The sequence below is a fragment of the Sarcophilus harrisii genome, chromosome 3 (genome assembly GCF_902635505.1).
Source record: "Sarcophilus harrisii chromosome 3, mSarHar1.11, whole genome shotgun sequence".
Taxonomy (NCBI): domain Eukaryota; kingdom Metazoa; phylum Chordata; class Mammalia; order Dasyuromorphia; family Dasyuridae; genus Sarcophilus; species Sarcophilus harrisii.
The window spans coordinates 561,864,661-561,889,420 of NC_045428.1; the positions used below are offsets into that span (position 1 = coordinate 561,864,661).

At 48.2% G+C, this 24,760-nt stretch overlaps 1 protein-coding gene across 3 annotated transcripts in view; it reads right to left on the reverse strand.

Moving 5' to 3' along the window:
* Window positions 1-11,985: 11,985 nt before the first annotated feature.
* Window positions 11,986-24,760, reverse strand: part of ALPL (alkaline phosphatase, biomineralization associated) — a 39,261-nt gene continuing 26,486 nt past the window's right edge. For all 3 annotated transcript variants that reach the window (XM_031962673.1, XM_031962674.1, XM_031962675.1), the window contains exons 7-12: window positions 20,284-20,427; window positions 18,470-18,539; window positions 16,333-16,467; window positions 14,895-15,086; window positions 13,752-13,871; window positions 11,986-13,427 (exon numbers count right to left, since the gene is read on the reverse strand). In XM_031962673.1, coding sequence (XP_031818533.1) covers window positions 13,153-13,427; window positions 13,752-13,871; window positions 14,895-15,086; window positions 16,333-16,467; window positions 18,470-18,539; window positions 20,284-20,427 — 936 coding nt within the window. In that variant the 3' untranslated portion in view covers window positions 11,986-13,152. The remainder of the gene's footprint in view (window positions 13,428-13,751; window positions 13,872-14,894; window positions 15,087-16,332; window positions 16,468-18,469; window positions 18,540-20,283; window positions 20,428-24,760) is intronic.

Below are 24,760 nucleotides of genomic sequence, written 5' to 3' on the forward strand. Positions count from 1 at the left end.
GGAACACAAGGTTTTGCAAGGGCAAATGTTGACAATTATCTATGCATATGTTTTGAAAATAAAAAGCCTAAATAAAAAAAGAAATTCTGATTTAAAAAAAGAAATAAATGTAGCCCAAATTAAAAAAAATAAAATAAACTGTGCCTGTAGAACTGAATAGTATGTCAGATGTGGTCAGCCCAGAGAAGAGTACAGAAGAGATATTCCTTCCTTATTCCTCTCTCAATGTAACCCAAGATTGCAAGTTAACAAGTGAAGGCATCAGACATTTATCAAGTGCCTACTTTGTGCCCAGCGTTTGTATGCAGGTATGCAGAAGACAAAATACAGTTCTTGCCCTCAAGAAGCTCACAGTCTAATGAGAGATACAGCCTACCAACAATTACATACAAACAAGATCTAGAAAGAGGAAAATTCGAGATTATCTTAGAGGAAAAGAACCAGCATTCAAAACAGCTTTGATAAAACAACCACCTTTTTGGTCTACCGCACTGTATTGTTGATTGGTATTGAGATGATAGGCCGCTAGAATCCCCAGATTTTTGGCAGCCAAGGGGCCACTGTCGAACTATGCCCCTTCCATGTGGTCCTGGTGAAACTGATTGTTTTGAATGCAAGTATTATCCCCTGAATTTAATCTTACTCAATTCAGCTTAAGATTTGTTGAATTTGTTGAATCTGCCATTCAATGCGGAACGTGTCCACCTCTCCCATCTTGATCTCATCTATTATTTAGATGAATACACCATCTATACCCTCTTCCAAGTCATTAGCACAGGACCAAGCACAAATGTACTTAGAAGCAATTAGGTGACATAGTGGATAGAACGCTGAGCTTAGAGACATAGAGAAGACCTGAATTAAAATCTGGCCTTAGACATTTACAAACTGAGCAAGTCACTTCCTTCTGTCTTCCTTTCTTCAACTATAAAAGAGGGATTATAACAGGATTTAAACTTTTTAAACTTTTAATGTTGTTTTGAGAATCAAGTGAGGTAATATGTGTATAGCATTTATTAACAAAGTGCCTGGCATATAGTAGGTGCTTAATAAATGCTTATACTCTTTCCTTACCATGGATTTCAGTTTCCTCATCCATAAAATAAGAAGACTGCACTAGATGAGCCCCACCCCGCCCTGAAAACCTATTAATTGACGCCATTTTGGTTTACCATGATGGGGGGGAACAGCTCAAGACGTGGAGTGTTGGGCATCGGGTAGCCTGGGCTTGATTCTTGGTTTCTATTGGTGTGAATTTGGGTAAATCACTTCCCCAATCTGGGCTGCCATTTCTTCCTTTATTAAAAAAGAGATGACTAATGGAAAGAGCACTGGCTTTGATGTCAAAGGACATGAGTTAAAATTTTCTCTCTGCCTTTTACTGTGTATCTAGCAAGGAAAGCTCAGTTTCCTCATTCATAAAGTGAAAGAGTTGGTCTAAATGATATCAAAGATATCCACAGGCTCTAAATACTCAGGTCTTCTGGTCTGAGGCTCAAGGAGCCATGTCCAGTCAAGGTTTGGGTCACCCACTGGAAGAGCATCCTCTTCCTGCCCTCCTGTCCTGGGGTGACCCTGGGGTATCTGAGGATGGGAGCAGGAAGGGGAGGATGGTGTCCTCCCTCCTAGACCTCTGCCCAAGTCCTTCCTGACATTCCCCCCAGCTCATTGGGAGGGGGAATGGCATTTCAGGTCATCCTATCCCCCAGATCAAAGCAGCCTCAAGCTGTTTCCCTTGTCTCAGGGCCAGCTGGGGTTCAGAGGGAGGGAGGGATGGACCATGATGTCCTAGGCTGAGGTGGGGGTGGGGACCCTGCTCCGGGAAGCCCAGGGCTCTGCCTGGAAATACTTTTTGTGGATGGAAAAAGCGACTGCCTGCTTAGCTCCCATAACATTAGCTCCCATTTCTTCAGTGCTCTGGGGTTTCCAAAATGCCTTCTTTGCGGCCAGTCTGGGAAATGGGCAGTGTTGATATTATTATCTCTATTTAGCAGATGAGGAAACTGAGGTATAAGGAGGGACCAGGTCTCATCTCTGCCCTTAGGTCATAGCATTCTCTCCTTCACCTGTCAGGAAGACAGCTCTGCTGGGGAGAGGCAGCTGGGGCTTCAGTTGCCCCAAATTGAATCTATAAGGGGTAGTCAGATAGTACCAGATGAAGTGGGGGGGGAGTACCAAGTTGGCAAGAATCCATATTATTTTGAACTGCAGAGCCCCTTAAAGAATACCTACTCCATAATTTTACAGAAAAGGAAATTGAGGTCCAGAGAAATCATTTGCCCAAGATTACATAGCCAGTAAATTGCAAAAATCTGAACCCGGGTTCCCTCGCTGCAAATCCAGTATTCCTTTTGCCCTTCTTCCTTGCCCCCTGGAACTTTGGCTGGGAGAAGGTGGGAGTGCAAAGGAATGTGGCATAAATCTGCTTGGGGAAAGCACTGGGCTGTTCCCTCTCCCCTGCCCAGGGACCCCACCCTGCTCCACCCCCTGTGCCCGTTGTGCCAAGGGGACAGCCTGGGATTGTGCAGCCAGGGGAGCTCAGCCCAGCCCGAAATAGCCGCCTCTGGTCAGGGAGACTAATTTTAAAAGCCGCGCTGGCGACGCCATAGGCCTTTCTGGGAACCTATGAATGTCCCTATGTTTGCCCAGGGAGGGAGCCTTGCCCAGGCCCCGGGGGGGTGGGGGGATTGGCTCTCCTGATTCCAGATGTTGGACAGCTGGAGAGAATTCCCTGCCCGAGAGCAGGGGGGGGGGGGTCAGCAAAGGTCCGGCTTGGTCTTGGCTATTAAGTATGGGCTGTGATGATGGAGCAAGGAGAGAAAAGTGTTTGGGTAACTGGATGCCACATCCATCCTTGTTGAGCCTCAGAGATGTTATCCTGTTTTCCTACTCCCAACACTTTGTGGTTCTGGGGATATGGACTCAGAGGAGCCAGGGGAGAGCAAAAATACAGACTGAGTCCAGGCTGCTTGGACTGGCTGACAAGGCCTCCAGCAGGACAGCTACTTCAGAACTCTGTGTCTTGAATCGGCATCCGTGTCTCTGTGGGCTGTGTGCATCCCCAAGGGATATAAGAAACTTGCCAATGACATGATGGATGATTTGGTCCAGTCATTTCCTTCTCAGCCCCTCCACTTATGAAAGATCAGATGGCATTGAAGGACATTTCCACTCTAAATCCCATGTTCCAGTTCTGATGTTCTAAGTCTCTTCTGCTCTCACATTCTAACTTCTAAGGACCCTTCTAGCTCTCACATGCTTAGTTTAACATGTGTTCTAACTTCTCAGAACTCCTAGTTTTGATGATCTATATTCTAAGGCTTCTCTCAACTCTGATATTCTAAGTCCTGTCTCCTCTCTGCCATTCCCTAAACTTAGATTAGACTGCCAGCTCCAGTCATCAATGTTCTATGCACCCCCCCACCAACTCTGACATCCCAGGTTCTAAGGCCCTCCCGGCTCTGACCTCCTGGGTTCTAAGGGTCCTCCCAGCTCTGACATCCCGGGTTCTAAGGGCCCTCCCAGCTCTGACCTCCTGGGTTCTAAGGGCCCTCCCAGCTCTGACCTCCTGGGTTCTAAGGGCCCTCCTAGCTCTGACCTCCTGGGTTCTAAGGGTCCTCCCGGCTCTGACCTCCTATGTTCTAAGGGCCCTCCCAGCTCTGACATCCCAGGTTCTAAGGGCCCTCTCAGCTCTGACATTCTAGAATTTTCCCAGGGAGGAATCTAGAGAGGACCTTTTTTATGCTGAGAAGAATCAGGTCAGATCCAGGACAGGGCAGGTGTGCTGGCTTGACTCTAAGGCAATCCCCTGCTTCCTCGGCACGCTCCTTAATGATAATTATGTTGTTCAGGTTGTTTTTCTCTCATCTGGCACCTGCATGTGCTGCAGATACATCTGCAGATGCTGGGCTCGGTTCATTAGGCTGCCACAAGCTTTCAGGGGACTTAGCTGGCTTTCCTGACACACTGGGACAAGAGTTGTTACCCACAGGATCTGGGAGATGAAGTCTAGATAGCACGTGAGCATGTCTGAGGGAGCTCTATCGCAGAATGGATCAGTCATTCAGTGTCTTTTGAAAGGGAGGGTTAGGAGACCTGGCCTGGAAGCAGCCCATCTGTCAGCCCAACCCGGGGTAGGCCCAGAATGGAGGGAAAGGGATTTTTCCCATCCTCTTTTCTCTCAGGGTTAAGAATTAAAGATCCGAGTGAAGTGAGTAGGACCAGGAGAACATTGTACACAGCAATAGCAAGATTATACAATGATCAATTCTGATGGCCATGGCTCTGTTCAGCAGTGAGGGATTCAGGCCAGTTCCAATGGTCTTGTGATGAAAAGAGCCATCGACATGCAGAGAGAAGACTGTGGGAACTTAGTGTGCATCACAACATAGCAATTTTTGGTTATCATTTGCTGGCATTTTGCTTTCTTTCTATCTTTTTTTTCTTTTTGATCCGATTTTTCTTGTGCAACATGATAATTGTGGAAATATGTATAGAAGAATTGCACATGTTTAACCTATATTGGATTATTTGCCATCTAGGGAAAGGGATGGGAGAAAAGGAGGGAAAAATTGGAACAGAAAGTTTTGTAAGAATAAATGTTGAAAATTATCTATGCACGTTTTGAAATAAAAAAATTTTAATAAAAAAAGAATTTACTCTGCAAAAAATATAATAAATTATAAATGCAACTTTCAAAAAAAAAAAGAATTAAAGCTCCCCAAGTTTCTAACCTCCAAGCCCGGCCTAACCCCAGGCTCCTGCCTTGATACCTCTCCCCTGCTCCAAGCAGGAGCCAGGACTGTGAGCCAGGACAGCAGGCTAGGACAGGATTGGCCTGGTGTCCCTGAACCTCTGGGTGCAGGAGAGAGCCACATCACTGCCTGAACCCTCCAGGGCTCTATTGACACTCCATATTGGCTTCCAGCTGAGCCCTGGTTGCTCTAGAGAAAAAGAGGAAAAAAGGAGTTTTCATCCTCAGAGATCTCCTAATATGAGGGGGAGAAATTACTGCTCTTCATCCTAGCCTAGAAGGAGGAGATGAACAGTCCCTGTCTTCAGAGGCCCCTTCCACCTACCCATCCCAACCCCACAGTACCGTGGGATTCAAGAGGAACCTCAGCTCTTGCCCTCAGGAAGCATCCAATCTGAACTGGGAGGCACAGTCCCTACTTTTAGGGGCCTCTGTGTGAGGGTAGAGCCAGACAGAAGACCATTCACCAAGAAGCAGGTGCTAATTCCACCCCCCACCGCTTGGATGGTCAGTGCCCAAGTATGGAGTTGGCCGTGCCCAGCTGTGAAGTTGTCAGTGCCCAGAGGCAGAGCTGGCACTCCTCTCAGGAAAGCCTGGCTGATTCACAGTCCTACCAATCCATGGTATTTCCTGCCATGGCCTCCCCGAGCCCTGAACTGAGGGTGGGCTGGATCCTCGCACACACAGTCCCCCCAGTGCCTCCCCCGGCTGCCAGCAGCAGAGGGCACCAGGGTCTTACCTTATTAATCCAAATGTTTAAAGTTCTCATTGATGGAACCATTTGAAGGTTTACAAAAGCTCACTCCCACTCTGGGCTCATGGATTTAAAAAAAAAATTTTTTTAATTAAAGCTTTTTATTTTCAAAACATAATTTCCAACATTCACCCTTCCAAAGCCTTGTGTTCCAAATATTTTCCCTCCCTTCCTCCCCAACCCCCAGATAGCAAGTAATCCAATATAAGTTAAATATGTGCAATTCTTCTATACATATTTCCACATTTATCATGCTGCACAAGAAAAATCAAGTCAAAAAGGAGAAAAAAAAAAAAAAAACAAGCAAGCAAATAACAACAAGAAGAGTGAAAATGCTACTTTGTGATCCACACTCAGTCCCCAGAGCCCTATTTCTGGCTGTAGATGATTCTCTCTATCACAAGACCATTGGAATTGGTCTGAATCATCTCATTGTTGAAAAGAGCCACATCTATCAGAATTGACCATCATTTAATCTTGCTGTAGCTGTGTACAGTGATCTCTTGGTTCTACTTACTCGGGCTCATGGATTTAAAGCTGGAAAAGGCCATCAAGTATAACTTCAAGTCCTTCATTTTACAGATGAGGAAACTGAGTCATAAGAGAAGTAACTTTTCTAAAGCCAGGAAGTGCCTTGTGTGATTTAGACTGAGATCCTAAGATGTTGCTTCCTCTCAGTTATACTGCTAATAAGTGTTGGAAATGGGACTCCCCCCCTCAAAGATTTTCTTTCACTCTTTCTGGCAATCGGGGTTGAGTGACCTGCTCAGGATCACACGGCTACTAAGGATCTGAGCTCAGATTTTGAACTCAGGTCTTTGTTCTTCCAGGGTCCACTGCATCTCCTAGCTGTGAGATTGACTGTACATATTTATAATGGACTGGGTGGTTTGGTGGGTGGTACTGGGCTAGATGCAGGAACAAAGACCAATAGTCATTGGCCAGAGGTGAGACATCGCACTGACCCAATGTGTCCATCCCAGGCCCTAAGCAAGCATGGCAGATGAAGACATTGCCTGGGTCTGGTCCCAGGTCTTGGGGACTTGCCCACCATTCTTCCTCCTCTTGTGATTTAGTTTGAGTCCAGTGGTGAGCAGGTCTGGGAAGTAGGAGGTGAGGGCGGCCACGGGGATGGGATCCTCCTACGTTCACAGTCTTCAGAACTGAAAAATGATCTGCCCTGAAAATTAAAAAAAAAAAAAAAACAAAAAAACAGGGACCACATTGAGTGCTGGAGGGAGGGAGAGAACAGATTGGATACAAAGATGAGCATCCTATCCTCAGGGAGGTTACAATGTTACAAGTAGGAGAGAAAACAGGCATCCTTGAGGTTATTCCCCATAGATAGTGTGTATCCATGTTGCATGTACCTAGTTACCCACATGGGGTCTTCTCCATTAAAATAGAGCTCTAGGGACCGTTTGGCCCTTTCTCTGTTTTTCCGGCTCTTAGCACAGTCCATGGGAGTCACTTAGTAATCTAGAGCACCATACACTTAATAAGTGATTTTAAAAGTTGGTTTTATTGTTGTTGTTTGGTCCATTCATGTATGAAGAAGGAAGCCCTTCTGAAAGTGCATTTGGTACCGTCCTGCCCCTTGGAATATCACCTGGGAAGTCAAATGACTTTCCCATGAGCTAACACTACTTTGCCCCACAATGCCTTTCACATTCTTTGAGACAAAAACACTCATTATTTTACAGATGAGCAAATTGAGATTCTGAGAAAGGTGACTGGTCTGATGGGTTCTGCCCCACAAAAGTGTTTTATCAGCAGAGGTGAAGGAGGAGAGACTGTTGAAGGGAGGCTCTCTAGGCCTGGGATGATGATAGATTTCAAGAAGCAGAGAATGAGGGAGCTTGGGGCTGCGGGGGGTTGGGGGGAGGGCATTCCTATCATGTGTTTTGGTTTCTGGGCCAGCAAACAACCCTTGAATGTTAAAAGACCCTTTCTGTGGCTGATATGTTATTATGTAATGTGGGCTTATTGGGACTTGCCATTTTTTCCCTGTTAGTAACCATGACTATCTTAGCTTATGATGGCTAGGTCCTGGGAAGGAATAACACCGTGTTTCTTTCCGTTGTTCACTAATTGAGGGCTTTGTGAAGTTGGCCTAGCTTCCCCTGGTCATTCTGAATCAGTGAGATGGTCCTGTCCAACCTCACCGGTCCCTCTGAGGCCCCAGGGGTGGTCCTGGACCTCCTTGAGTCACCCTAGTGTCTCTCTGGATGGAGGAAAAGGGCCCCCCTTCCTGCCTTGGGGCCGATGCCTTAAACACTGACTGGAGAAAGGAACCCTCCACACCCTTCGCAGACACGTACCTCCCTTGGATGCCCCTGCCAGGCTGAGTATGGTCCCAGAATTCCCAAAAGGCAGAAGCTGGAAGGGACCTTTATTTACTTGCAGCTGAAGAAATTGGGGGAAGTGACTCGCACAGGGTCAAACACCTTCCATGTCACCTCCATCTGAGCCCTGGCCCTTCCTTGCCAAGTTCTGGTGGTCTGATGTGGGAAATGGCTGCTTCCTCCCTTTTCCCCTCACCAGCAAAGCCCCTTCCCCTCCTGCCTCTGGAGCTCTGGGACTTGCTTCCTTCCCTCTCCTCCGGCTTCTTTTCACCACGGGCTGAGCGTCTGTTCTACCCTCCCACCCTTCTCCCCAGCAGACATGGGGGAGCTGACCTTTGGCTGTCGAAGGCGGAGGCCTGCTGGCGAGATTCAGAGCGGCTGGGGTGTGATACGGCCGCTCTAATGAATGCATCCTGAATCCTTCCTCGGGGGACCTGGCTTTGCCATCTCAGACCCGGCCTTCCTCCTTTCTGGGCCTCCATGCCCTAACCTGACAGGTGACGGAGGTAGCCCGCAGCATCATGGAGGCCCCCTGCAGTTTGGAGCCCTGTGAGGTGGCTCTGGGTAGGGGAGCTTTTAGCCCAAGAAGCTGCTAGAAACCCCCGGCAGCAGGAGCAATGGTGGCAAGCTCCCCACCCCCTCCACAGGCGCTAGTGGCTTTCTTGTTTGTTCTGGAGATTCCGAGTCAGCTTCCCCACAAAGACAGAAAGTGGTTCCCTTTGGGCAGCTTCTGCACTGGCTGGGCCAGACCACAGGCCGGGCTGGGCCTGGCCAAGCCCCGGGAGTGGCCGCCAGCCTCGCTGGGCTCTGCCAAATCCCAGGCACTCGGGTGGCCTCTGCCCAGGCCAGGGGAGACTTGTGTCTCCTCTGGAGAGTCCTCCGAAACCTCAGGGGCCCGAGACCCAGGTAACATGATAGGGCCTGGCTGCAGGCAAGGGGAGGCTTGTGGGGGGCAGGAGCCAGATCCTCAGAAGGGCCCTGAGGACCAAGATGGGGTAGGGAGTGGTCCCCTAAGAAATGGCCTGCAGTGAGAGACCCAGACACTTCTCAGCTGTACTTCCTGGGCAAACCATTCCCCTGCTTAAACTGTTTCCCCTTCTGCAAAATGAGATTCACACTCAGATTGCTGCTGTTGTAACTCTCAGGGGGCAATAGAATGGGGAACAGCCACTTATTAGGCTTGGGCTGCCCATGAAGGTCTCCTTGAAAAATAGAAAAGCTGCAAGTAGAGAGGGGAGATGAGATGAGAGGAGAGGATGTAGGAGCAGAAAGCTAGGACACAATGAGGGAGAGGGGGGAGAGAAAGGGAAAAGAGGGGGAAAGGGAGGTAGAGAGGGCTAGACGAGAGCAAAAGACAGAGAAACTTGAAGTCAGGATAGCCACGGTGTACTGGCAAGATCCTGGAACTGGAAACTGAAACCCGGTTCTAATGAGACGTGGGCAGGACAGTTCCCTGCCTACTTCCACACCTGCTTCCTAATCTATAAAATAAGGGAATTTCATCAAATAGCCTCCAATAGCTCTTCTGGTTCTAGAACAATTTATTGATCTGTAAAATCATGGGCTTGGACCACAAGACTTCCATAGATCTTCTCAACTCTGAGCTTTTGTGTTCTAAGGGCCCTCCCGGCTCTGACCTCTTGGGTTCTAAGGGCCCTCCCGGCTCTGACCTCCTGGGTTCCAAGGGCCCTCCCGGCTCTGACCTCCTGGGTTCCAAGACCCTTCCTTCTCAGCTCTGATATCCTGTCTGAAGCTCCTTCCAACTCTGACATTGTAGATTCTACCTTCAAATTCATACATTCTGTTCTAAGTTCTTAAGCACTGCTGAAGCTCGGTTCTAGCTTCAGCTAGGAGGTCCTCCTGTCCAAGCTCTCCCAAATACTCAAGAGTCAGTGCGTACCCTCCTTGGGCAGGAGACAACATCTTCTTCCATCAGGAAAAACTCTCTCTCCCTTTTCTGAGGTAACCATGGCAACCACTCTTCCTTCTCTTCTCCTAGAGACTGTGGAGCAAACATGGCCCAGAAAGACAGAAGTCCCATCTTCACTAAATGTAGCCAGCTAGGACAGGGGCTTTCGGAGTCACTGAACAGCCTGGGGGGCTGCCCCTAGGAGGGAGTTTGGAACGATTTTGCTGAGCCCTGGGGCAGCCTTCTCCCTGCTGAGAGCAGCAGGCACATTTGCTGTGGGGCAACAAACACCTCCAGAAAGTCCTCCCTGAGCCCTCCTACCTCCTCTTTCAATTTCAAGTCTTTCTTTTTGACTTCTCAGACACAATATAATCAAGTGATATCAACTGGGTGTCTCAGGATGTAAAATTCTGATCTGGACACCAATTACTTGGATGACTATGGACAAAATGGGCTTCTGTGAGCTTGCTTCCTCATCTGTGAAATGGGGATAACAGTACCTCTCTCATGAAGTTGTAAGGACACAAAAGAGATTGTGTTTGAAAAGTACTTTGTGTATATAAATATTAGCTATAACTGACAAGCTTACCTCAATAACCCTGTGAGGGATTACAAATATCACCCATTTCACCGAAGAGGAGAATGACTCAGAAGTCAAGGCAGGCAGCATGGGGAACGTGCTTCACAGGACCAGGGTTCAAAGACCTGCCCTAGAGGACCATGTCAATTCAACTTCCATACTATACTACTTTCTGATCTACAAAATAAATGAATTTCCCCAAACAGCCTCCAAGATCTCTCCCAGCTCTAGAACTGATTTTGTGACGTCTGGGACTGTTTCCTTCTTTGTAAGGTTAGACCTCTAGCCCAAAGATGCTACGCTTAGGGATCATACTACTTAGTAATTTCTTTGATTTGAATGCAGGGCATCTAACTCCCAGATGTGGAGTGCATGAGATCCTTAGGGAGTGCATGAGATCCTAGAACACCAAATGGTTTTCTGGTTCAGGAGGAAGTCAGAAAGTGTTGGTGTTCTTTTTCCAAAACACAGCCAGGTGATAAAAGTTCAGATCTTTGTGTCCTTCAATATAGCCTGGTTAGCCCAGAGGCCTATCTCTCCGCTTGGTTCTAAGAGCTCTGCCCAAATGTCTCCAAATCCAAAGGTTTGTCCTTCCAATTCCAATTCCAGCCAGCACCAAGGTAGAAGATACAATGAATCTTTCTTGCCTTCAAGAGAGGGTTTTGTAGGCTTCCTCCCAGAGTACTTCTCTCCAAACCCTGGGACTCTTTTCCAGCTCTAAGAGCTTCCTGTATATATATATTTTCTCCCAATGGTTAACTCCTCCTTCTGGAGAGAGAGGAATTCTGCGTTATCTCCCAGAGTGCTCTCTGGCCCCAAGAACTTCAAGGAGGTATGAATTTGGAACTCTCCCAAACGTGTGAACTCCATTAAGTACTTAGATACTTATGAGCTCTCTATTAGTTGTACTTAGTACCTTTGTATCTGGCCCAAAATATCTCCTTCTAAGATCAAATCAATCATATTGAATTGTGCCAAATTACATGATTATTGTCTCTATCAAGTCCAATATTTAACACTTTGTAAAGATTCCAACAAGAAAGGGAGCAGGATAAATGGCAATAGCTGGGGTGAGGAGGGAGACTGAACACCTAGTTCTAGGAGGAGGGAGACAAGGGTCTCTAGAACCACTGCCATCTTCCCCTTTGCCCACTTATAGCCTCTTCCTGATGAGCTGCCCCTCAAATCCCAGAATCCTAAAAGTGACTTCATTCTGTATACCCTAACTCTGGAACTGGAGGGAAATGAGTCCAAATCCCTCACAGCCAACTGGCCGTTCAGGGTACCCAGTTCTCTTGGCTCCATAGAGAAGGCTGGGATATCAAAAGGGATTCCTCCCCCTCACCCCAAGAACTTTGTGAAACCAAAGGCTGCTTCCAATTCCATTTGCTATGTGACTTTGGTCTAGTCATTTCTCCTGAAAAATGACCCATTTAACTCGATTTCAAAGGGCCTTCCTAGATCTAAGAATTTAGGAAACTAGAGCTTGGCAATCTGACTCATCAACCGCGGGGTACAGCCCACAGCCCCAGGACTCCCCTTCCTGGGGGGAGGGACAGGTTTGACTCCATTGTCATGACAAAAACCCCTCTGAAAAACAGTTTCTCCTCTCCACTACCCACAAAGACTGGGCTGTTCACAGAACATTTTGGAAAATTTTTTTATTAACAGGATTTTGTGGGAGAATAAAAATGGCAAAAACAGCAACAAGGAAGAAGAGAGATGGCTGTCCTGGAAGCCCTGCCCCATCCCTGTTCACTGCCCCACTTTAGTGTCCCCCTCTTTCCCTCTCAAGTCATAGTGGGTCTGCCCCCTTTTCTTGAAGGTGGAAGGCTGGACCCATGCTGGGGACTAGATGGGGGAGGAGGGGAAAAAGAAGAGGGGAGCCTGTCCTACCCCAGGACTGACCCAAGTCGGGGCCCTCAGGCCCTGACCCTCACCCTCTTTCTAGATTGCTGCCCCTCAGGGATGATCAGTGATGGAGACTGCAGGGAGCTGGGTCCCATCCCCTCGGGCCCTCTATTCTGGGAGGTGGAGATGGGGTGCAGACTGTGGGCCTGGGAGTCTGCAGGAAGGACAAGAACCATGGGCGTCCCCTACACCTAGCCCCAAGCGGGGTGGGGGGTGGGGGGTCAGCGAGTCCTGGTACTCTCCTCCCACCTGCCCTCCTGGGTACAGCTAGCGTCTCGTGGGCTAAAATTGGGGGACAAGAAGGGTGGACAAAGCGACTCCCTAGGGCAAGGGTGAGGAATCTGTTCCACTTAAGGTGGCGAGGGAGAAGCCATCAGCTCCCTGCAGGGCAGGAGGGTATTCGTTTCCCAAACAGATCTGTGCTTTCCCCAGGGGACGATGGGAGAGGGGACCCATGTGTCAGTCAGGGTGGGTGTTCCCTTTTCCTCTGGGGCAGCTGTAGGCAAGTGAGGGCCAGAGTGCCCGGACACGGTGACAGAACAGGCCTGCAGAGCTCCTTGCTCCATCTCAGAATTCTGCTGCTTCAAAGTTTCATGTCCCACAGTTAGGCGGATTACGCTCAGACTTTGGTTTTGTGGGGCCCCCCAAGTTCCTTCTAGGTGTTGGATATCAGAATGTGGCCCGGCAGCTTCTAGCCATGGGCAGCAGTGGGGCCTTCAGCCGCTGCCACCTGGGACAGCTTTGCCCCATATTGACAAGGGACGTTTGCCCCAAGACACTCCGGAAGCAAGGCTGATGATGGGCATGGAGGCTCCAGGCCCGGCAACGTCAGAAAGGGAATCCGGGGCCCCAGCTGTGGGTGGCAAGAGCTGGCTGTCCTGGGCCGGGAGATGGCTGCCCTTAGAATAAGAGGCTGAGCAGAAGGAAGATTGTGAGAAGGCCCGAGAACAGCGCCGGTTGTGGGGCCAGCCCGGCTGATGATGAGAAGGTTTTGCAGTGGTCCTTGTTGGCCCCGATGCAGGATGCGTAGGCCACGACATGTGGGATGTAATTCTGTTCGTGGACGCCGTGCAGGAGGTGAGCCATGGGGCCCTTGGCAAACACGGCCACATCTTCGCCCCCGTGAGTTTCAGAGCCCAGGGGCACCGCTGACTGCGCCTGGTAGTTTTCGTGAGCTGTGACAAGAGGTTGGAAGGTGAGGGGGGAAGCTCCCATGGCAGGAAGGCCCAGGAGAGGCTCCCTCCCCTTTATATATGCTTGTGGATTATGTGGAAACCTCCCCTCTATTCAGAGCCTTCCTCTCAGACCCGAACCTTACCATTATCACAGTGGAGACGTTCTCCTGCTCACCTCCACTACCTTGTAGCTGGGGAACATGTGGAAACCTCCCATCTACTCTGAGCCCCACCCCGTCCCCAACCTTCCAAACCCTCTCATCCACCATCAAAATCCATCTTCTGAACCCAACAAGGGGGGCCCTTCTCAGACCTGAGCCTTACCATAATCCACAGTGAAGATGTTCTCCCGCTCACCAGCCACAATCCTGTAGCCAGGGCCGTTACCGTACAGGATAGAGGTGAAGGGTTTATTATCTCTGTCACTCAACATGGGGGCAAGCCCTAAAGAGGGGGGAATTACCAGTTACCAGAGTCAGAATTCCCACAGTTCCAAAGGTCTAGTTCCCTGTCCCCTTCTCGGCCCTTTCTCCAGATCAGCCCTATGTCCCCATGCTGGCTCCTCCTCAGTTTTCTCCCTCCACTTTCCCAGGGCTCTAGCTTCCCCGGCCTCCAACTAATTCGCCCAAGACAAGGTGATCTTTCTGCACCTTATCCTGTCCAGTCAAGTGTCACTCCTCCCCCGCCTCCCCCTCCTATCAGAACAGAACCAGTATTCAGCAGGTCCCTGACACATTCACTCCATCCATCTGCCCCCTCCTCTGTTGGAATTATCCAGAAACCAAAAGCTCCTCTATCTTAGCTTAATCCTTACACTGTCTTTCTCCTATTCCCAAGATTCCCTTTCGATAGATCCCAATAATATTCCAAGTCAGATGGGTATGGAGGGATACCCAGTGGTCCAATCCCTCATTTTAGAAGAGAAAACTGAAGTCCAGAAGGGGAGGGGTTTGTTGAAGGGCACATACGATGACAGGTGAAACAGTTGGGACACTCAGTTCAGCACTTCCTATTCTAGCCCCCTGCCCCCTTTCACCAAAGCACTGTCCATACACTTGTCCCTTTATTGATGGAGGGGTTTGGGCCTTACCTACCTTGTCTATTTTGGGCTCCATAACTCTGAGCCTAGAGCTGTGCACATACGGGGTTTAATAAGCCATTGGACTGAATTGGGATCCTAGGACCTGGAGCTGGAAGCCCCATTTAACAGATGAGTCCCAGAGAAGAGAGAAGGCAGCTGAAGTTCAATAAGAAGCCAGGGCTCCCAATGCCAAATTCAGCGCCTTTCTCTCATATTGCCATGTTACCTCTGAATTAAAGAGGGCCAATTCTGGGCCAGCCAGGTTGAGAGAAAAGTCAGGACTGTTCCCATTTTCTCCTGTGCCCCCCTACCCTTCCCCAGACATCCATGACTCTTGCCTGCCTCAATGAGCCCAGCCCAGCCCAGGCCAGCCCAGCCCAGCCCACCAAAGATGGAGTTCCCCCGGCGAGTGTAGCCACCAAAGGTGAAGACATGGGAGTGGTCAGCTGTAACCACAGTCAGGGTATCGTTCTCGGAAGTCAGGGCACCAGCGAGCCCGATGGCCCGGTCCATCTCCACCGCCTCATGCAAAGCTTGCTTGGCCTTTGCTTCATGGTGGCCGTGGTCAATTCTGCCTCCTGGAGCATGAAAGGAAAGAGATCCATAAGGACTGGGAGCCAAGAGAGCACTTGCTGCCCTAGAAGTGCTACCAGCCCTGGAAAGGAAGGAAGTCCCCATCTGCCCCGGCTAGGCCTTCTCTGTCTGTTTCTGAATCCTTACCTCTGACCTCCCGGGTTCTAAGTGCACTCCTAGCTATAATAAAAGATTCCAAGAAACTATTTGCCCAGGAAAAGAAAACTATCGACATCCATGAGAGGAATTGTCCTTCAGATTTATTCTTTCAGGCCCTGGCTCAGGGTAGGGCCCAGAACAAACCGTTCACACTGTTTTGCTGTCCCCTGGGGCCTCCCTTCTGCTGCTCTCAGCCTCTGGATAGGACCGCCAGGCTCCAGGCGGCCTGGCCAGCCCAAGGAGTTGGTCCAGCAGTGGTTGAGCTGAGAGGGCCTGGCTCCCTTTGTTGTGGTCTTCAGCTCCGAGCAAGCAATGTTGGCCCTACATTCCTGGCTCCCACTACAAAGGGGGCCACACTCCCTTGGGAGACCCCTTGTACCACTGTTGGTTCCACAGAGGCGGCAGGATTTTGTGGCCAGAGCTGAAACCGCTGATCTTAGCACTAACCCTTCAGTTTGGGTAAAGAGGCAGCAGCCCAAGTGATCCGCCTTTCTGTGCGGTGGGTGCCGACCAATTGTCCTTGTGTTAAGTGTACCTTAAGCAATCTCAAACAAACTCCCTTTGCCTGTTGGACATAGTCTGTTGGGCTGATACTATCCACCACGTCCCTTCCAAACCCCCAGAGTTCAAGGAGCCCCATAAATACCCATTCAATCCAAACTACATCTTTGGACTTTGATAGCTATAACCGAGATGGGAGCTTTCCAAATTTAATTCTATTGAGAAAAGGGATGGCTTTTGTTCAAATGATTCCCAAACAATATGCAGACTCTGCATCCCTTGGGGGCCCCATGGAAGCAGGGGTTTTAAAGTCAGAGTTGGGAGGGACCTTGGAACACAGAATGAGAAGTGGACAGCTCCGTCCTGAACATACATTCGATTCATTTCTGCCTCCCTTTGCTATTCTAGGAATTGCCATCTTCCTTTGCTTCACTTGTGGAATTTCCAACAGTCCCTCCCTGATCTGCCTAGCCATTTAAAGTCCATTGAAAAACTTGTCTAATGGACTAGCACATGGTTGGTGCCCAATAATTGCTTTATGAGTAAAGACTGATCATGTGTTCTACAAGAACTATTCCAGGAAGCCCCTACCTTCTACCAGCAGGAAAAAACCCTTAGGGTTCTTTTTCAGGATCTTAATGGCCACCTCCACCATCTCGGTCAGTGATGGGTCTGTCTGGTTGTTTCTGTTGAGTTCATAGGTCATATCCACTGGTTCAAAAAGTCCTAAAGAGGATGATTAATGATTAGCTCTGGGAGAATAAGGAAAGGGAGGGAGAAAACAGATGCAAAGGACAGTGCAAAGAGGACTGGGAATCCTGGATACCGTGGGCTGCTCCTTCTCCCTTCAGAGGTCCCCAGAATACAGCAAATAACATACACAGACTGGCGAGGAAGGAATGGAAGATCTTTTTGAAAGATTGGTTTGAGATGATGGAAGACGCCACATCACATGTTATGTGTATAGTACATTCGTATGGGGTACTGGATTTTATCCCTTCTACTGCCACAATCTTTCCTTCCCTTTCCATTGTTGTAGCCCATCCCACTAATGCTTACCATCCGGCTACCTGCATTGCTGCATTAGCCTTCCAGTCTCCCCCCTTTTTCTATCCATTCTACATCCGGTGGCCAAATTCACATTCCCAAGATGACCGGCTCACCCTTCTGCTCAGTTTGTCAGCTTTGGGCGAAGATACTATTTCTTGGTATTCAGATACTATAGCTTGGTATTCAAGACCCTTCACTGCTCGACCCCCAACCCTACCCTTTCTACTTTCTCAGACTTGATGATGGAGATGAACAGGACCCATTTTCTAATTTCATCATGTTCTTTTGTTCTACCATTTATCAGTACGGATCATTTCTCCCACTTGGCACGCAGACAGTTAGGGGGTGCAGTAGATAAGTATTCCTGGCTCCAAGCCTGGTGCCCTATCTTTATGGTCTCAGGCACCTACTAGTTGTGTGATCCTGGGCAAGCCACTTGACCCTGCTTGCCTCAGTTTTGTCATCTGTAAAATGGAGTTGGAAATGGCAAATTTCTGCCAAAAAAATCTCAAATGGGTTGGTCACAATTGAAAATGAACAACATCCATTTCCTGGCTCCAAGCTAAATGTAGTAAACAAGCTCCTAGAGAACAGGGGATGTTGTATTTTCTCAACTTGCATGTCCCCATAGAGTACAGAATGAAGAGTACAGACCACAGGCTGGTTGATATTATGTCTATATACATAATATATATATATAATATATATTTTATATCACAACATATACAGCATGACACACACACACACCCCCAATGATCCAATGGTGACCTAATCCGATGTTTGCCTGGCACTGGGAAGAGGGGAAGAACAAAAGCAAGGTCCTTGACCTCTAGGACGGATTACACAGTAGAATTCAGCAGCAAAGGCTGGAAGGCACAGTGTGTACATGTGGGACAATCTCTTCAGCAGAGTACGCTGTGTTGCTTCAGGGCTGTTACCATGTCAGAGCTGCTAATCCCTGCACACCTTGCACAGTGCAGCCCATGCTTCCTGGGACTTGCTGGTAAGACTCACTGAATTGGAAGGGGCATCAAAGATTACCTAGTACCTTTCTCTCAGTAAATGAGCCCACGGCTGCTGCCCGGTTCCTGTCAAAGGGATGGCCTTGATGAGGTACTCAGGGCAAAGGGGGAATCTGTTTGCTTGATTATATTTTTTGTTAAAGGTTTCATTTTTCTTTAATATTGGGGAATAATCAGCCTCAGTCCCTTGGGGCCAACAGGTGACAAACCCAGGTTCTGGCCATAAAATTTTATGGTTGTCACAATAAAATGTGAACCTGGCCACCATCAAACACACATTTCAATGTATATTGAACACCTCATTTGGCAAAGGAAGAAACCCAGAAACAGAACCTACTTTGCTGGCTGTAGTGCAACAGATTGGCTGGCTTTGTGAAGGGGGCCTGGGGCACTAGTGATGCTGGGAGCTAGAGGGCAAACGCTTTGCCTCGGTTTCCTCATCTGCAAAATGTGCAGAATTTCCTGACTATCTCTGCCAAGAACAAGACTAGAGATTCCTCAGACATCGGCAACAGGCTGGGCTCTCTGCTTACTAGACCTTCCTCCCAGCCCCATTCACATTTTCTAGAAAAAATCATTATTCAGCTGCTACAATCCTGAAAGGGCCTGGATAAAGCATGAGGGCAGAGTCACCAAGAAGATGTTCCCACACTCACCTAGGAGGAAATCCACACGGTCCAAATCCAGTTCTAGCAGCTGCGTGCGGTTCCAGACATAGTGAGCATTCTAGGAGGAAAAAAAATGATGACTATAGGCAGGCAAGAGCTGGAGGAGGCCAGGATCAGCACAGAAACCAAACAGACCCACAGGATGTCCCAAGCCAGGCCACAGCCTAGAGTCAGAACTCAATTAGCCTTGACTGAGAGCTTGTCCGAAGGTACAGTGACTTATGCCATAATTCATAGAATGCTGACCTAGGCACTAGTTAGAAGGTAGAAGGCTCTTAGGACCCAGGAGGTCAGAGTTGAAACACAGAATGAATCTCAGTATCTTCTCCCTAACTTTCCAAATGAGGGAAATGAGTCCTAGAGCTAGTACAGGCTAGCACAAGCCAAGGTTGGACAAACCCGATTTGATTGCCAACTCTCACTATCATCAGAAAATATGGGCCCTACTCATGGGACTGGGGGGGAGGGGGAGAAGTAGGGGATAAGCGTTAATTTTAAGTATCAAATGCAAATAGATGCCCAATTGTTTTGCCCTGTGTGGCCCAGGCTCAGTAATCATCCTGCCTGGGAACCTCTTTACCAGATGTGAGAATTTCCATTCCACATGGCCGAGTCCCCATCACTGGCCTTCTCTCCTCCCCAAAGTAGGGGGGACGGCAAAGAAAGGGGGATTATGCCAGGAACAATTAGAAATATAATCCTAAGACCATTCAGCCACATCAAAACTGACCCCACCACAGCTGCTTACCACCATCTTCAGCAGCTTTGACCACAGTCATTTTCAGACCCTGTCTCTTGCCCTTCCCCCATCTTCTTGGCTCCCCCCTCATGCCCACCCAGATGCCTGGGGAGCAGGGGCAGCTAATTTCCCATGGCTCTCATGGTGGGACTCTTGGGTGGCCATCTACAGCTATCTTGCTGGGAGGCTTTGGTGGGAAAGTTTCATTGGATGATAGCGCATCTGCCCTGGAAGGTACTTGAGAACCTAATAAGAGCTTAAAAGAGATCCTATGGATCATAGGCTCAAGGGTTAAGAAGGGGTCATCCAGTATAACCCCATTATTTTATAGATCTGAAAAGGGGGAGTCGCTCATCCAAGATTTCCTTAGAACGTATTTGCCTTCAGAGCACAAGGTCTGCCACCCACTAAGCTGACTCTCCGCATGGAGCCCTTTCCCAAGGGGTGGCAATATGGGATTCGTGACCATTGAACACAGTAGAACAGAATGATCTCTGGGTTAGAGGGGCAGAGCTGCATTGGAATCCCAGCTCAACCACTAAGCAGCTGTGTGACCTTGGGCTGCCCCAGTCAGGGCCAAACCACTCTGGAAATGATGGGGTTTGACTTGATACTTGAGGTCCCTTTTCTTGCTCATCCTGTGTTCTAAATACACTTCTAGCTGACATGCTCTAAATATCATCCTAGCCTAACACTGTATTCCAAGGGCCTAGAGGGATGACATTCTATGTTTTAAAAGTCCGTTTCTGCTCTAATGTGTTTCCTCTTAACTAACTTTCCCCCTTTGGATCTTACAAAGTGTAGATACGGTGGGGACTCCTTTGGTGACTCCTGGGAAATTGCCCCACTTGCTATATTCCCCTCTTAACACTTCCCATTTCCTTTTTCCCATAACCTTTCTCTCTACGAGAGAATAAATATGGCTTTCATATTTAACTTTCTTTTCAATTCAGATTCCCTAAGTCAGAGTCATTGCTCACTCAAATCACCTCCTCTCTCTGCATTCTGCAGCAGAATCTAGCCATAGGAATAAAGGCTTTTATTCACCCACTGACTGGAGTACCTTGTTTCGAGGCTTCTTGTCCTTCCAGACATTGGTGAGAAACTGCCCGTCCAGCCTTGTACCACTTGCCTTCTCATCATCTTTATACTCCACATCAGGTGTATTCTTGGGGAACATGTATTTCCGGCCTCCACCCAGGATGACCTAAACAGAGAAAGAAACTAGTCAAGTCCCTAGTTGGAACAGACTGTTCATGGTAGTTTAGTAAATGTAATAAATGATAAAAATCACATGTAGTCCAGTAGAATAATTGTCAGATTTGGTCTGGGTTCTGCAATTTAGAATTTAGAATTTCCCACGTTTAAGGAAAACTGTATAAGTCCAAGAACCATTCCAATTCTCAAAGAATTGCCAACTAATCATCACCAGTAAGAGAAATGCCAATTAAAACAACTCTGCAAATTGGCTCACTCGGCAAATTAGCTACTATGATGAAAAGAAGTCCATGCTGGAAGGGCTGGGGAAAGACAGGCACTCTGAGGCACTGTTGACCAAGCAGTGAATTTTGGAAAGCAATTTGGCTTTCTGGCCCGGAAGAGCCAAGGACTGAGAAAAAGTGCCTCCGTGATAGGACAGACTGGCTTTGAATGTGGGGTCTGCCAATTGGATGGTGGCGGGACCTTTCCCCAAGTTCCTTCTCTGGAGCCTCAAGGTCTCAGTTGAGAAGAAAAAAGCAGGTTTCCATCTGCCCTGGATGGGAGGGTTAATTAGATCGTGCATCTATGGCAGGACTGCGGTCTAGGTTAGCTGAAAGATGTACAGGAGGTAAATAGAAGTCTTATGTGTCTTGTCCTGCTCCCACAATATACACACATACACTCACTGTTCTTCAACACATCCTGCCCCCAATCCAGCAGGCCAAGATGGCACTTGAGCACCCGGACACAGGGATAGCACAAGACACCAAACCTCCAAATTCCCAGCTAGAAAACCCCAGCTCTGGGCTGGCTTTCCAATCTCCCCCCGCCTTGGGATTCTGAAGCGGGGAGGTCGGAATGGGCAGCCTGGCTCCCGACCAGCACTGTCCCCACCACAGCCCTGGGCAAACAGCAGGCACCCCCATCGAGGGGCGTGGAGGGGAGGGCGAGCTGAGGACATGCTGTCTGTTTATCAAAGCCACCCTAATTTTATCCCACCACCGCCAGCCATCCACGAGGATGACAGACGAAGGTGAGGAGTGTTTGTTTTCCTTGGGAGTTAGTGTTTGAAGTTCTGGTTATTTTTAACCCAGGAGAAGAGCAAAACAGTGACCACGGGCAATGTGAAGCTCACTGGCGTCCTCTTGTCACCGGCTCAGCCCCAGCTTCCAGGCAAGAGGCCCAGGACGATGCCCCCAAGTGACACCAGCCTGGATGGACCTGGAGGAAGACGCCGGACGGGGTTGGCCATCTCCTTGTCCCCCTCCTCCCCTGGCCCTCTTGTTTGGACTTGAAGACCAAAGAATAAAGTAGACTTGGTTTCCCAAGATCCATCAGACATTATCTGGTCAAAAGCTCTTAGAGAGGAAGCAAGTAACCCAGCCACAGAAGCGGAGGCAGCACAGAGGCACCAAGGCAGAGATTTGAACCCACCATACTTTGCCCTGTGTTGAAGCCATGACTGACTCTAAATGGCAGGTCTGGGAGTTGGTATGACACTGAAGGTTTGGGTTACAAATGCAACATCCTCTGCCAGTTACTAATTACTGTAGCCATTAACTTGGGCAAGTGACCATAAGTTCCCAGAGGGCAGGCTTTGTGCTTTTTTATGCCTCCAGCACCTAGCATAGTGCCTGGCCTTAAAAGTTGACTGAACCTCAATTTCCTCATCTGTAAAAGGAGGGGAAAGAGTCCTGTTTTTCTTGGGAAAGACTGTAGTATTTGCCATTTCTTTCTCAACTATTCTACAGATGAGGAAACTGAGGCAAACTCTGTATAGTGACTTGCCCAGAGTCATACAGTGTCTCACCCTGAATTTTAACAGATCACTTGCTCTTTCCTCCACTACATCAAGCTGTCCCCAATACTATAACCAAAATAATTTCATATTTCTGAAGCCCTTAAAGCTCATCCTTCACAACAATCCTGTCCAGTCCCAACTCTCTGCAAGGCAGGGGGGGGAACCAGGATTCTAAAGCCTGTGGCAGAGGAACAGCAAGAATTCCTAGTGGACATCTGGCCAGAAACCATTCCAGGACCCCAGTCTACACCTCAGGAAACAGAGGGTTGGCAAGAAGAGGGAATGTATCCCCAGATACTAGCATCTCATCCCCATGGAGCCAGAGCCTCTGGGATCTTTATGGTAACAAGGCCAGCCCTGGAAAATGAACCCCCAATCTGCTCCCACCACACCATCATTCCTTCCCCAAGCAGAGACTTCATACAGGCTCATTAAACTCCCAAATCATAGAGTTTGGCTTTGGGGTTTGGTTTTTTTTAAAGCAAAAGAAATTTATAGGGCGGACACCAGGATTTTTGTTTCATCCACAGCCTGGGGAAATGAGGAATGGGTAAGAAAAAGGAGAAAGGAAAAGAGACAAGAAAGAGGGGAGAGAAGGCAGAGAGGAAGAAACAGGAAAGAAGGGGGGAGGGAAGAATGCGAAGGAGAGGAGAGCTGAAAGGGGAAGGGAGAAAGCGTATGGAAATGGGGAGAAAAAAAAAAAAATCACAGGATTTAGGGAGAAGGGCACAGAGTGAAAGCAAGCAAGGAAGACCAGCTTTCTATATTAAGTGCCTATTGTGTTCCAGTTACTGTGCTAGAACTTATTTTCCCATTATATCCTCCCAACATACAAGTTGGTAACAAAGAGTTAAGAACACACATTTTATAATGTCACATGGCTAGCTGTCCAAGGTAAACTTTGGACTGCGGGCTCAGTGCTCTGTGGTAGCCTCCAGTCTACTGAAGGCCTCAGAAGACACTAAGTACCTCTTGTCCCCATATCCGTTAATCTTTCCTTGGACTACACTGCCTCAGTCAAGAAAGGAGATCCAAACTGGATACTGAGTGGGTGCCCATTAGTTGGATTATTTGCCATCTAGGGGAGGGGCAATGGAGTGAAAAAATTTAGAACACAATTTTTGCAAGGTGTAATGTTGAAAAATTACCTTCTGAAAATAAAGATCACAAGCACAAGCTTTCCAGTCCAAGCAGGTGACAGAGATAGCATGACTTGGTTGCCCAGGATTGCCCAGATAAAAGGTAGCCAAGGTGAAATCTAAATAAAGCCAGACTGTCCAACACCAGTCTACCTTCATATTCTACCCCACTACCTCTACTTTCTGTCAGGATCTCAAACCTCAATGTCATGAGCTCAAGGGGGCTGGTTAAGTCATTGAAGCAAGCTTGTTCCCCCAAGCCCCACCCAGACAGAGCCTGGTCCCTGTCGGCTGGGGCTGAAAATCCAGTTTGGCTGAACCCCCCAGCCCACCCCAAATCTGCTGAGTCCAGAAAGTCTCCAGATTATTGTTTACCCCTGGGCCCAGCCCCTCAGTTGCCTCCTTTTCTTTAACCTCAAATCCTTTAATAGCCCAGGTGGCCCTCAGATCTGCGTGGGGAGCCTGCCCAGGCTTTCCCATGGTAGGCCCTGGGAGCTCTGCCCTCCCTTCTGAGGCCCCAAAAAAGGCAGGCTGTTGGCCACACCCCCAGTGCCAAATGATGAGGTCCTGGGGTTTGTTCTGCCCCAGAGGCTCCTCCCGAAACCTATTGTGGCAATCATTGAAGTGAGGGGGTACCTTTTCTTCTTCCCTCAAATCTATCCCTAATCCATTTTATCCATGTCTCTTTTTCTCAACTCGCCCCACCCCAACTCACCTGCTCCTCCCACCCAACCCCCAACGCCCCAAAAAAGGAAAAAGTAAGGTGGAAAGAAAGGCTTATTTAACAAAATATATATATATATATATATATATATAAAAATATCTGCTGTGGATACCCTTTCAGCCACTACTAGATCTCTATCCCAAGGAAATATATAAATATATAAAGCTAAGGGAGTATTATTGTTCTATAAAAAATGATGAGACAAGCTGGTTTTGGAAAGCTACAGAAAATGAACCAATGCTGAAAGAAACAAACCAGGAATACATTGTGCACTACTAATAAGAATGTGTGTTGATCAACTATGAAAAAATCCAAAGCAATCCCAATAGACTTGGACAGAAAGACTCTGCATCCAGAAAAAGAATTAGAGATTTTATGTAAATCAATTCTCTCCTCTGCTTTTTCCCATTTGCTCTCATGATTCATAAAACAATGTGTATTAAAAATAAAAAATTTAGTTCTGGGAGCAAGTTGGTGCAGTGCTTAGAGCATCAGCCCTGAAATCAGGACAATCCAAGTTCAAATTAGACCTCAGATGCTTCCCACATCCTAGCTGGTGACCCTGAGGGCAAGTCACTTTAAGTCTGCCTCAGCAACAAAAAAGTTCTTTTCTTTCCACCTACCCATGTACCCCCCGCCTTTGCCCAGATGCTCTAGGGAGGCCTAAGAAATGGGT